A 13,964-nucleotide genomic window follows, 5' to 3' on the forward strand; every position below is an offset into this window, starting at 1 on the left:
CTGGTAGTTTGACAGTAATTTTCATTTTCAGAAAGCCGGGGGTTCCAGCCATGTGCATTCCCCTCTCTCCTCCGCCTGTCAGTGCCGGGTGCGTGGCCACACCTACGCGCCCGCCCCGAGCACCGGCGCACCGCGGCCGGCTCCCTTTGGGTGCAGGCCACAACAAACCCGAAGTCGTCTGCTCAGGAAGTGAACGCGCTGCAGACACAGCTTCTTTTTGATCACAGAAGCAAGAAAAACACTTAAAATGGCAGGAGTTCAACAGAGCTGCAAACAAGTGACTGCGCACATGGGCTTTTACAGAGGTCCTGTCCTGCCCAGGTAGCCTGGCTAACGGAGGTACCTGCACACGCTGCTGCTCTTGAGCATACACAATCTGTGAGCTGGGATCCAACCTACGCCACACAAAATTTAAGATGGAGATTAGAACAGAGAAAATCCTCATGTTGTAAAAACAGTGTCAGGAAGAAGGAACTTGCGTTATCTCTTTGCATCGCACGACGCCTCCAGAAAGCTGTTAACGACACTAATTTCTGTACCCACTAAGTACACAGCAAGACTCATGGATTTCAGCAAGACCCAATTTTTCTTCTGATTCATTAGTTAATGAAGCTAAAATTCTGTCAAGCATTTTTTAAAAGTGTCAAAAAGAGGAAGCGTGGACATAAAAACACATTAAAAAGCAACGAACTGCAAAAGAGAATCATCGTCCAGCTCAAGAACAAGTGATTTTAGCCACTCACAGATCAGCCACAGCCTCATGAAAATTAACCGATATTCCAAATAAACAGATGCCAGCCGATGCTGCGTCCAAGTTTAACAAAAGGCAGCTGGAGGCATGCTGTAAGTCGGTCTTAGTTGTTTTAGATCAATAAAAGGTACCACTTCAGCAAATTTACCTGGCAGTTAAAAATAGATTATAACAGACCCATAGTGTTTTATAGCATTTAAAAGGGAAAGGATTAGTGATGGTAAAGAACCTAATGGGTTTGATCCAGTATATTGAAATGTGACTTAACTTCCTAAATTGTGAGATACCATACACTAACTCAAGCCTCTGACAGGATTACATTAAGTAATGATCAAAGAACAAGAAACTTGCCACTCAGGCAGTCTTCAGTGACAGACTTCTCTGAAGATAAATGCTTCTACAAGGCTCCAGGAAAATTTTTACATGATGCAAGTATTAAGATACTGTCCGTAAAACTTAGTATTATAATAAATCTTTTAAACCTCATCATCCTCTTACAAGAGTTTAAAAAAAAAAAAAAAAAGTAAATTTGCATCTCTGAGAAAGAGGATTACTACTAAAAGTTTGGTACCGATTTCTTTATTTTGTTCTACAATGAACTAACAATTGAAAAAATTCAAAATGTTGTCACAACTCCATGGAAATACGCATGACATCATACATGCACTACTCCTAGAAATACAAATATTCTTCATTTCAAAAAAATCAGAGAGAACTGTCAAAAATGTATGTAGGTAATAAATTAGTAAAAAAATCTTATTCAAATGAAAAAAGATTTGAGCTTACAGGTTTGAGGGTCACGTAGAAATTTGTATCAAATTGTTAAACCCCATTTGGTTTTGATCACTGCAAGAAATATAAGTGCAAAACTTATTATCTCAGGATTTATTTTTTAATTGTGACAATAAATACTTGAACCATTTACTTTCCAATTACTTGATCCAAGATCAAAACATCAATTTAACTTTTATAAAGCACCAGAACTACCATTAAACATTTTTTCCTAAAAGCATTAACGTAAAAAAGTCATCTGTTGTTAGTCTGGCTGTAGTTTTGTAAGCACTTGCTGTACGGTCACAAAAGTTTGGGACATAGTTGAACAAAGACGATCACAATTACTTTTTTCTTTTGTAATTAAGAAATACAGTTGCATTACTTGTTGGGTTGAGAACTAGACTAAGAACTAGAAACGACTAAGTATTTATCTCAGTTGTGATAATGCCCTGCTGCATGACCCTGGTTCCTGTCCGGATTCTTATCTATGTTACAGACAGCAATATGCACAGAGTGCAAATCTCCAAGAAGATATGCAACCATACTAACAGATAAGATCTGAAGGAAGAACAGGCATAATTAATACCACTGGCACATTTCTTTCTAATCCATTAAGTTTGAGCAAGAGCTTTCTCCAAATGACTCCAGCCTCACTTTTCCCCCTACAGTCAGGACATCACTGCAGGGGTGACATGCAAGATGCAGAGAGTTCGTAAGTGACAAAAATGAAACAGGCAAGAGAGGCCAGAAATGCCTAGGGATAAAGAGATCCCATGTAATTATGGGGATGCTCAGACCTGCCCCAGGTAGACAGCCGGCCCTATGCACTCGGGCTGCCACCGTGGCCTTTGCCTTGCACGTGACCCACCACGACAGAGCCACCTCCTCCGTCACTTCATGGGCAGCAGCGCTATTTTGCCTCCTGAAAAAAACATCTGAGAAGCGTTTCGCCAAATACGCATTTATCCTCAGGATCTTGCTGGCTAGCTATGCTGTAGAAGGGAAAAATCCAGTGCCAGCAGAACCTTGACATGGCTACTGCGCACCCCCGCAAGTGGAAGCCAGACCTCAGTCTGTTCACCCACCTAACGAGAGAAAGTCGAACATACTTTCTTGCATATGTATTGCGAGAACAAATTCACGTCACTATGCACTTTGAAGATATAAACAGAAATATAAACTTGTTCAGTTTGAGTGAGAAGACAGACCACTGTCAGCATACATTCACTGTATTTTACTGGAAGAAAAAAAAAACAAAAAACAAAAACCAGCTTTAAATACTTATTCTGCAGGAGATCTGCAGTGCTCTTGTGAAACGACACTGCTCTATGAACCACAAAAACAGTAAAGGAATCTAAATGGTAACTCCTTCGTCAAAGAAACCAACCAGATGATCCATTTTTAACATTAGTTCATTCAAGGGAAGGAAAAAAAAAAAAAATTGAAGATACCCACAATACTATGAATGTCAACTATCCTGAAGATATATGGTTATATTAAGTACTAGGGCTTTTTTACTTAAGTAAGAAGCATAAGAGAAAGGAAGAGCTTCAAAGATGGTAACAATCATTTAAAATATTACTTAAAGTATCTGCATACAAATCTTTATTTCATGGTCAATCACAGAGATTTCTACAGAATGAGTTTCAGCAATAACAAGCAGGGAGCTCCATGTGAGAAGCAGATGCAAGCCCATGTCACAACCTAATGGTTAATCTTTTATAAAAACAAAGATTAACCTTAATCATAAATACTAATCATAGTATATTTAATGTGTAGAGATTTACATTTTAAGGAGTCAATGGAGATTGCATAGATAATTCCCCTTAAAAGCAAACACAAGAAATCTTCTATTTAATCATGAAAGCAAAAATTCTGAGCCGGGATAAAGCAACACCGAATTTCAATACCTATAGGATCTAAGTTTTCTTTAGAAAGCAGAAAACTACCTGTGTCTGAGAGACCAGGCATTTAAAAACTTAACCAGTGTCTCGTTGAGTACTCTAACATCATACCACTGGAGCCCGACTGAAGTCCTTGCAGACTGGCTGGAAAGCACCGAGCCCTCCCTGAGCAAGCAGGGCTCACAAAAGGTCCATCAGGCTACACTCAGCATCTGTCAAAGAGCATTTAGCAACAGGCTGGAGAATGAAACACAACACTCCGTTTATTCATTAGCATTACGCCAGACAAGAAATCTGCCAGCAAGTTTGTAAACAGTTTTCCCACTCTGGCAGAAACATTATTGCAAGTTCCTGTCAAATGAAAGTTTCATTCAAAACCCTCCTCCTTATTCTGCCCATTCTCACATGGGCTGACGTGAAGGGTTACACTATAAAGCCTGTTTTTCAAGACCATTGGGAACCAACGGCCATGTATGAGCAGGCTCATATAAGTAAAAGTTAAACCTAGGCACAGAAAAACCGTACCTCAGAAAAATTCATTATTTTACCAGATTATAATGGAATATGGAAAAATATAGGCACCCAATTTTTATTTACTTGTCACACAGGCAGCTGGTTTTGATTTCTTAGTCATCTGTTGAGTTACAAATTACTTTTTGCTACACCAAGTACTGTGAGTTGCCAATTAGGAGCTTACAGTCTACAAAGCAAGGATTGGTATTTCAATTCAGACTGCTGAAAACCCAACAGCTTGCAGATTTTCTATCAGAGAGGTGGTTGTTTACTCCTTGCCACTTAGCACTCACTCATCCAGGAACACACCTAGCAGTGTTAACAGGACTCTTTTTATATATTCCTAATTAACTGACATAAAAGCAAATTTAGGAATGTGCTGTTGATTTATGAAGTTTATACCATTTCCCATCAAATGCTGATCAAAATAAATATATTCATAAATCTGAGGAAGCCACCAGGTCTGCAACAAGAAACTATACGTGCAGAGACACGCATGCGCTCCGTGTCGTTGGTAACAAAGAAATAAATCAACATGAAGAAAAATCCTAATGAGGACATCATTTGTTGACTAATCACAATCCTGCGAGTGTACCACACCGACTCCCTGCGTCAATAACTGACAACCTCTGAAATTGTTCAAGAAGCTGTATAACTTGGTCTTTCTCAGACCAAAGATGCCAAGTCCCTTCTCATGCACCCCTCCAGGCAAGCTGCGCAGGTAGCATCAGCATCAGCTGTTCCTGGGATTCTCTTCCTCTTAGCACTGAAGCCTGAGAATTATTTTCTGTGTGCTTATTCATTGTCACAAACACCAAAGAGAAAGAGACAGATTTTGTCATACACAGATTGGAATTTAATTCCTAATAAAGCCTTACGCACGACTGCCCAGAGTATGAGGATCCAACATCTCATTTCATCAATAACTAATTCAATGACTTGCTAATGATAAAATCCAACACATGTTGACAGTTCTTGAAATGAGATGGCAGAGGACGTTAAACTTCAAGCAGCATATTCTCTTCCTGTCACAGCAACGAGAGCTCTTCTGCTTACAAGACAAATGCCAAAGTAACCTCTGCTCACAGACATGCTAATGCTGTGGAGAGTCTAAAATCACCACCTGCGATCCAACAGCTACCAACATGCAGAAAAAACAGTTTATTCTGAAACAGAGGAAATCTTTTAAGTTTATATCTAACTGCACACATCAGATATTTTGGAGTGTATCAACTAAGAGAGGCTTTGTACCTTCTAGGGGAGATGAAAAGGAAGATGGGGAAAAAAAAAAAAGGGGAGAAATTGAATTTGTTTTTTTCTTTTCCGTGCATGAAGACTACTCAAGGTTTGTATACTTCAACATTAGTACTGTTTTTAACCTTTGATATTCAAAGCAAATCAAAGTATCTAGAACATTTATTTTCAATGAAAAAATTTGTCTAGGTCACATCTATATCCTGCTACCAAGCAGGAAGTTTGTATGTGAAAAATAATGGTAAAGAGAAACCTTCATAAAAGCATTGTGGCCTTGAAACCACAGCTGTACGTGCCTTCACACAGCACATATTATATAGTCTGTGATGTTATTTAAGACTAGCAAATGAGTTGCCGTTACTCTTTTTGATGCTTGAATTACCACTATACTATTTTTAAGCAAGTAAACATGACCAAGTACGATAGTGTTAACACTGTATTGAACTGCATTCTTGATTGACTCAATTCCAAACCATAGTTCAAATTTATTAATTAAGGATAAAAAGAAAACCACAATTCCTACATCTTACCAAAAGAACTCCAGGTAAAGCCAACAAAAACCAAGAATGACCATTTCTCTGTCCAGCCAACACGTTAAGATTTATTTAGAGTGGTCAACTGAAAACCCCTAAACCAAAAAACCTCTTTTCTAACTAGTGCCTGAATCTTCATTTCCACCTCTGGTGTTCAAATCCAAAGCACTCCACTGCTCCCCAACAAGAAAAAAAGCGTTCTCAAAAATGACAAAAATGGACTATTTCATTTCACCAGCTTTTCTCAGTAAGACAAAATGCCCGCCAGCCACGCAGACAGCACGATGCCAAGGAGATCGGCCAAGGGAGAGCAGACTCACCGACAGGTAACTGCTGGAATCCACGTTGTCAGTGATGGTCTGACGCTCGCCCCTCTGGTTGATCTTCCGAAACCTCCGACGGGACTGCCTAAGCGGGACTTCTCTTTGCAAGAGGTTTTCCTCATTGTCTTTGGAGTTCTCCACCTGAAACACATGTTCAGGCTCCTGGTTAAACATCCAGTTCTTCCATATCACCGAAAGCCGATGGAGCCGTATGAAGCTCATGAGGAAGGAACAAACATAAGTTCAGAGCAGTTAAACTTTTCTTGAGAAAACAACTGTGGACGTTTCGGAGAACCACTGCTGCATGTCTCAGAACTACGTTATTACAATGAGCCGGAGGCCACAGTTTCCTTCCAGGAAACAGGTTTTTTTAAAAAAAAGTAAACGCACACGTATCCTCTAAACAATGTCACTCGCCAGCAGAAACCCTTTTGCACCCACACGTATCATACAACACGAGTTACAGACACTGCTCGTTTCAAGTGTATCTTCAACACAGAAGTTACCATTTCTTTGAGTATTTATAATCTGGCAAAGGCATTGAATTATATCCTATTTTTATTGGTGTAATTTTTAAAAGCGTAACTTAGTTCTAGTACCAGTCACAGCTAAACTACTTCAAATATTCCAGCTTTGTATAAATAGCTACTTCACCTATGTCATACTGACTTCTAATCACTTCCAGCAGATTATGAAGAAAAAACTGGAACTTGATTCATATTTTGATGTTAAATATTACTTGTGACTAAACATTAAAAATTAGGTAAATCTACCTTGTTAGTAAAAGCCAACAGGAAACCTTTTTATCTCACTAGTTACAATTCCTTTTTTCTATAAAAAGCAGTCTCATCCTTTCCCATTTCCTTCTGATGTTTTGGAAAAATATCTCCTAGCAGGAAGCAGAACAGACATGCATGCAAATAGGCTGCGGCTGGGCAAGGAGCTCCTCTACAATACGTTTACTGTACAGGAGTTCCTACTGTCCTCAATGATTTCCCCCCTCCCTTCAAATTTCACTTGAAAATCCTAAACTTAAGGCTTTAGCACTGGAACATAGTACTATGTGGCCTTACGCAGCCCTCACTTCACGTACTTGGGTAAATCATCTCAAAATTAAAATTCAAAAGGTATAAAGGAATGAAAACCAGAAAGACTTAACAGACAGGAACAAAAAAGTAACCAAACTATCTAAACCATCACAAAAGCAAGATCACATCTACTTTCCACATCGCTTTTTCCAAACAGCTAAGTCTATCTGAGGTCAGAGGAAGATGCAAGCAGCTGGGCTTGTCTCGTAGGTTATTTTTAATTCCACAGAGAAAAATATACATTGACAAAATAGGTTAAAGATACAATAGTTAAAAAAGAAGAGTGAACCTCACACCACAGTGTTGTCAAAAAAGAAAGCAGAAAAGCAGAGTTCCCCTAGCAAGGGACAACCACACTTTTCACTAGAATTTTACCACCTGTTTGCAAAGGCACAGGACAATGAGTAAAGATATCTAGGAGCAGCGTTGCTGTAAGCGTGATGGTATAAGGATGTAAAAAAAAAAAAAAAAAAAAAAAAAAAGAGAAGATTACAAGGCATGCAGGCAGACAAAAAATAAAACAAAAAAAACACCTTTTAAACAGACCATTTAGTATAATCAAAAAAAGTAGTAAGACATTGGATACATTGGATATAGAAGCCCTTCTTCACCTAGCCTAAAATATGGATTTCTAGTCAGCAATAATGTTGGTCCCAAATTAAACAGAAGGCTTCCAGAAGTAAGAAAGTTTGGTTTTGTACAGTTACTCTGTTAAATAACCAAAATTGTGTGGATTTCATTTTTAATTTTTGTACATGTGCTACAGTACATGAGCTCTTTCAATAAATGCATTATTTCCTTTTTCCTCTGCGTTCACTCTTACAGGATCATAGAAACTAAAACAAGCGCTGAGCTTCTCCAATATAGCAGACTAACCTGGATGCCAAGGGCTCACTGAAGTGGCCGGACAATGACTCTTCCAATACTGAGGACCCTTATTATTAAGAAGTCCCAAAATGAATAGGTATTTTTAAGACTAAAGTAAAACAAACACTCAGTGAAAGATGAAGTTATTTTTCTTCCACAATTCTAACTGAAAACTAAGAAGTGAGCATAAATATTATTTGTTACCACAAAGGCAAAACAACCAACTGCTAGTGGAAACTCAGAAACTGAGACCACCTGCTTCCTTCGGTTAATGCCACTGCTGCTGACAAAAACAAAACAAAACAAAAAAATCAGAAAACGAGGAAAGACCTCCACACCACATAGCTTCCAGTTTAGTACCACCAGCACCATCAGTGTTTTGAGTCCAGCCAACCATCAGATTGTTTATGCTTATGATTTACAATAATGTATACAAATGGTTTTTGATAGGCTGCACATCAGCAGGACAGGCATGCCAGGGCTCCCTCGTCCTGCTCATCACTCAGCCGTGTTTTCAACTGGTTAAAACTAAAAATTTCTGTTGGCAGAGTGCATATTCAACCTCCTCACACCCCCCCGAGTGGGATGAACACTCCTACGGAGGAATTCAGCATCTCTCTGCAGATGCTGTGAGCCGGGCTCCGGTGTGGGAGCAGAGGGAGGACTGCTTCCCTGTGCCATCGTGGCAGCGGTGAGGACCGGGCTGATCAACATGCCACCAGGCTACCAGGTCAGATGGAGACTGCTGCCCCATAGACTTCTTCGTATTATTTCATTTTCGATATGTAACAAGAAGTCCAGAATAGCATATTAACTGCCTAGTTTCTAATCAAGGGTGTTGTTTTATTAACCTTGAATACTGGCAGCAGCAGAATGCTTCCATACAGCCAGCTTCACCCACAGCACTTGCTGCCATGTAAAAATCGAGGAGGATCGTAGGACTGTCCTCAGTTTCACTCTGCAGTCCGTGCCAGCAATGAAATATTTTCCACCTCCAAATATCATGCTGCTCTTCCGAAATCTTACGCTTAGATCTGAAGAAGAAAATGAAAGCACCAAGGAACAACAGCAAGGACACTTCAGTACACTGAGACATGCTGCAATTCTGAGCCATTTTCTTAAGTGACAAACGGACCTATTATTAATTCAATAGATTGCTCAGCCTCCAAAAATATGAGCTACAATGCCCATTCACACACTATCTGTTATCCTCATTAACTTAAGTTGACCACATTTTATGGCCTTTAAAATGGGTCAGTTCCCAGAGGATTCCTGCTACAAAACTGATTTACATTCTAAAAAGAAGGCGGGGGGGAGAATCAGTCAGCAGCAGAGAATGATGGTGTTCTTTAACTACATTAAAGTAGCTAAATCTTTTACTGGAAGATAAATACTCATTATGTATTAAACCTCATTAGTATGTTGCAAATTGAAAAAAAAAAAGACAGACAGAAAATAAAAGAATTAAGATAAATTACTTAGAATTAATCAGGGAAATGAAACTCAAGTACACCTTGTGTCAGTGCAGGTCATTAGCAAGGTGCATGCCACCACACCGATGCTTTTTTCTCACCCCATTTGAAGTCCTACCTAGAAAACTGACAGTTAATAGTACCTTTAGCTACATTTACCTGTAAAACATGAACATAAAAATAATGAAGAAACAACTTCGCACTTTTAATTCTCTGATTTTCCTACAGAAAAATACACTGAAGTTCCAGAAAAGGATTTAAGATACTTTCAAGTGTCTCTATACTCTTATTGGCATTTAACTACGATTACAAAAAATTCCAGAGGTTTACAGTACAGAGGACAGTTGTCAAGGCTGTGTATTTGTCTCCAGGAACACCCAGCAGCATTTGACGTTCCTGACATGGCCAACACTGGCTTCTCCAAAGACTGTGACAGTGTGTTCCTCTCAAAAAAAAAACACTCTTCACAGTTGTAGCTACTCAAGTTACACACACACAAAAAGCTCTAGTCTCTTCATAAAATATTTTAATAAGGTCAGCTTCTTTCCGGTAGCACACACTGCACAGAAGCTACTCTTTATTTGCATCTTCTTGTATTTTTTTACAACAATGGTGATAAGACCAAAGAGAGATGTATGTATTTCCTAAAAATTTCATATTATCACATATTTTGCCCATGGAATACATTTCATGTAAACTTGCAAATGCATTTGCAGTGAGTCACCAGCCAGCCCTGTAAGGAAAGTCGCACGCTTCCCATGTGTCCTTCAGACTGCTCCCGCTGCAAACGGCAGCTGCATCACCGTCTATTCGGTTTTTGTAGGAAGCAGCACACCAGGTCCGGTAATGTCTGCAGCACCAGTTATAGAAGCTAAGAGTTGTGTAACTGGTTTGTTAGTGAAATTGGTCCAAACAGATCAAATTCTTCCCTCTGTTACATCAGCTTGAAGGATTACAGAGATTCAAAAGGTCTATATATGATCGGGTAAGTGAGTGCTTGTCATTCTGTGCTGCAAGGCGCCAGGAGCGTTGAGGTGCAAGGCTCAGCTCACCCCAGGCAGTGAACATAGGCATACTCAGCACACCAAATCCTTAGCAGCAGCAGCAGCAAACAGGCAAAAATGCGAAGCAGCAGTGGCAAACCAGAGTGCCTGGGGCATTCACGTGACGTGGCTGCACATATCAGCACCCAAGCAGTCCTGTGGCATCCCTCAAGGCATAAATCTCCCCCCAAACTCCAGCTTTAAGAAGAGACTGGATAATTGGGAATACACAAATGAACTATTTCACTCCAGAGGACTGACAGGCTTCTTGCACTCTTACCTGCGCTTACTTCATAACATGGCAGACGGTAACTTAAAACATCTGCTGCAGCAAAGAGCATATTATTGATGCTATCAAAGCCCATGAGCAGAATCAGACTGACACTGCACAGAAAGAATGGCACAACGGACAGCAAGCGTACTCGGTACAGGACATCACTGATATCCATGGCTGTTAGTGTACTGTGAGAAACAGATTTCTCATAGAAGCTGAATATTCACATACTCAATAAGAGACATCATCAAATATTAGTTTTAATGTTACCATTATCTAGCTATAAGGAAGCTAAATCAATACCAGTTTGGAGATCTAATCCTGCTTAACAGACAGGTGGCTTCTCAGAACAACAAACATTTTTGTTCCCGCTCCATTAGCAACATTGCATAAGACCAAAGCTGAAAGAGATCTTCCTGTGTCCCCAGCCACACTACTAGGGTACAACGTCAGCCTGCACTACAGAAAAACATTCCTAATATTCCAGCTGCTGACAGTATGTGTACATCAACCTGGGAAGGACTGAGTTACAATCTATAAGCACATACGAACGTGGTAGTATTAGTAAGTGTTCTGAAGAAGCAGAAGAAAACCTGGACATGGAAAAGGCTGATGACAACTAAGCTGAAAACCTTATCCTTCAAGCTTGGCTAAGCACTCTTATGTTCCTTCTCCTCTTACCTAAAAGCCTTCACACTATGTGGAACTGCAAAGGCCAGGAGTAAGAAGGCCCTTCCTACCAGACCCAGCACAGCTGGCATGGCCGGTAAAAAGCAATGAAATGGGGGATGGGGGTGCAAATAAAATATTCAAGATAGCGGTCTATCATTGCCTGACTCAGGAATGCTCAACTCAGCCGTAACTGGTAGGCTTTTGAAACTCAAGTAAGCATAATTTTAGAAAGAATGACCTAATCATCATCACCATTTACCCATCTACATTAAATTTACATAGCTATTGCTGTTACGATAGCAGCCATAGGTATAATTGAAATCAAGGCAATTTTGCTGCAATTTTATAGAATACTTTACAATAAGCTTTCTGCTATAAAACAGAAAGAATTTGCTGAAACCAGCAATAGATTTAAATACGTTTGAAAAAATCTGTCTTACCACAATCATTTCTGAAGGCTCCAATATGATACATTCGCATCCTCGTTTTCCTCCAGACTGCTTGCCAAAACTAGAGTGGGATGGAAAAAAAGCAAATGAAAAAGAATGAGATGAACAGCCTATTCTACCTTTTCAGTAATAATTGACAATGGTGCATGTTACAATATCCTTAAAAACAAAAAAGGACAAGGAAAAATTGATGAAGACTATTGTGTGAAAAATTCTAACCAGATAGTACCATTATCATAATTTTTTTGGTTTACTCAGCACCTCTCATCATAGCCTGCTATGTAAAGCCTGAATATAAAGAATGTTCTTTTTTAAAATCATTATTACTTGCAGATACTCAAAACCACTCACAATGCATTTCAGTGTTGACAAGAAAACATTACTAGATTTTAATTAAGCATTAAACAGGCTTTGTAAAAACAAATATACATAAATTCCAAAAACTCCAAAGTACTTCTTTGCATGCAGCATTTTTAATGAGAGTTCCCTCAACTCCATGTCACCCCTTCATCCTCCCAGTAAATGGGAGGACAGAGAACCTCTTCTCTAAAACTGAGCCTTAACTTGTGACCTCTGTCTTTATGTTGCTTCTTGCATCATCACAAGGAGCGTATCACCATGACAGGTTCTGTTTAAGAAATATGAAAAAACACAAATGCAACAAAATATGATGGGCAGTGTAACACAGTGACTAAGGAAAGAGACTAAAAGCAATCTGATGTGCTTCAGCTGATTGACTGTAAAAGGCAACTACCTTTAGGACGCCTAAGAACAAAGGTGACTTTAGGGGAATCAACTCTGTAGAAGGTACCATGCAAGCAGATCTGAGCGTGCTGGAACTACCAGCAAAAAGAGCTGAGCTAGATACTGCTGGGGGTGTGTGGGGTGTGTTACAGACCAATAACCTCTTAAATCACTTCATTTGTGACTGTAGTAGCACCTGGAATTGAAAATATCTGGCTTCATGTATTAAGTAAGTTTGTCTTCACTACAGACCTGTTAGCTTGAGTTAGGTATGCTCGACCTACCCCACTCAACTGAGCTCAAGTGAAAGCGATCCCATACAGACGTCAAATAAAAAAACCTACTTGATTAACAGCATCATGCCTGGATTAGCAGTTCGGTAGTTGTAGCTGCTGTGTTACAAACTCAGACTGTCATCAGCAATCACGTTTTAACACGTATCAGCAGGTGAAATAACTGAAGAATCAGTTAATTCAAAGCAGAGATTAATGTGTGAATTAGAAGGAGGTTAAGACAAGTGTGGAGACAAAACCTAAAAAAGTGGGTCAGCTCCATCTGTTTTCACTAGGTTACATTTGGAAAGTACATCTGAAACTTCAGCCACACAAAACATTTGAGTTACATACACAGTCATCTCAACAGCAAATATCCACTGAAACACAACCACTTTGTAGAAAACATTTAAAGGACTTGCGCTTATAAACTACTATATGTTAGCATACAAGAATTTTTGCAGGATACATGCATTTTCAGGAAAGGAACTTAAGCAACTCAACTGTGAAGTCATTCAAGTGAAGCTTCAGATTATTCCAACAAAGAAATTATCAGTGTAATCCAGTTAGGATAAAGTCTTACAATTAACAGGAGCATGGCAGTTTAAACTGTCAAGTTTTGATTTTGCTAATGGTCTACAAAAAAAAAAAAAAAAAAAATCTTTAAACTACATGACTGCCATGGAGTCATAAACGACAACTGAAATTTTCTCACCCCATGCTGTAGCAGGCCAGAGAAGCACAAGCTTCACACAGAAAACTGGCATTTTCACACATCTATAGTAAGCAACTCATAGCTAAAATTTTCATGCCTTCTTTCATGCTTTTTCCACACAGCATGTGATCCAGGCATGACAGTCTTCTGTATTTGCAATACATCAAAAAGAATGGTCAAACTACTCCCACTATTACAACAAAGTTAATTCAGTTCAGAAAATACAGAAATGTCATTTTTCATGTAAGCTCAATGTAAGCTCTAACTTCTAGGAGAAGTGAAATTCCATGTTATGATTTCTCCACAAACCAAAAAC

At 39.3% G+C, this 13,964-nt stretch overlaps 1 protein-coding gene across 1 annotated transcript in view; it reads right to left on the reverse strand.

The window, feature by feature from the left end:
- The window catches only part of RAPGEF6 (Rap guanine nucleotide exchange factor 6), a 134,358-nt gene that overhangs the window by 78,902 nt on the left and 41,492 nt on the right, over window positions 1–13,964 (reverse strand). The window contains 2 exon segments of the mRNA XM_050905020.1: window positions 6,050–6,193; window positions 11,909–11,978. Of these exon segments, the coding sequence (XP_050760977.1) occupies window positions 6,050–6,193; window positions 11,909–11,978 (214 nt within the window).

This window comes from Gymnogyps californianus, chromosome 14, assembly GCF_018139145.2.
Source record: "Gymnogyps californianus isolate 813 chromosome 14, ASM1813914v2, whole genome shotgun sequence".
Lineage (NCBI taxonomy): Eukaryota > Metazoa > Chordata > Aves > Accipitriformes > Cathartidae > Gymnogyps > Gymnogyps californianus.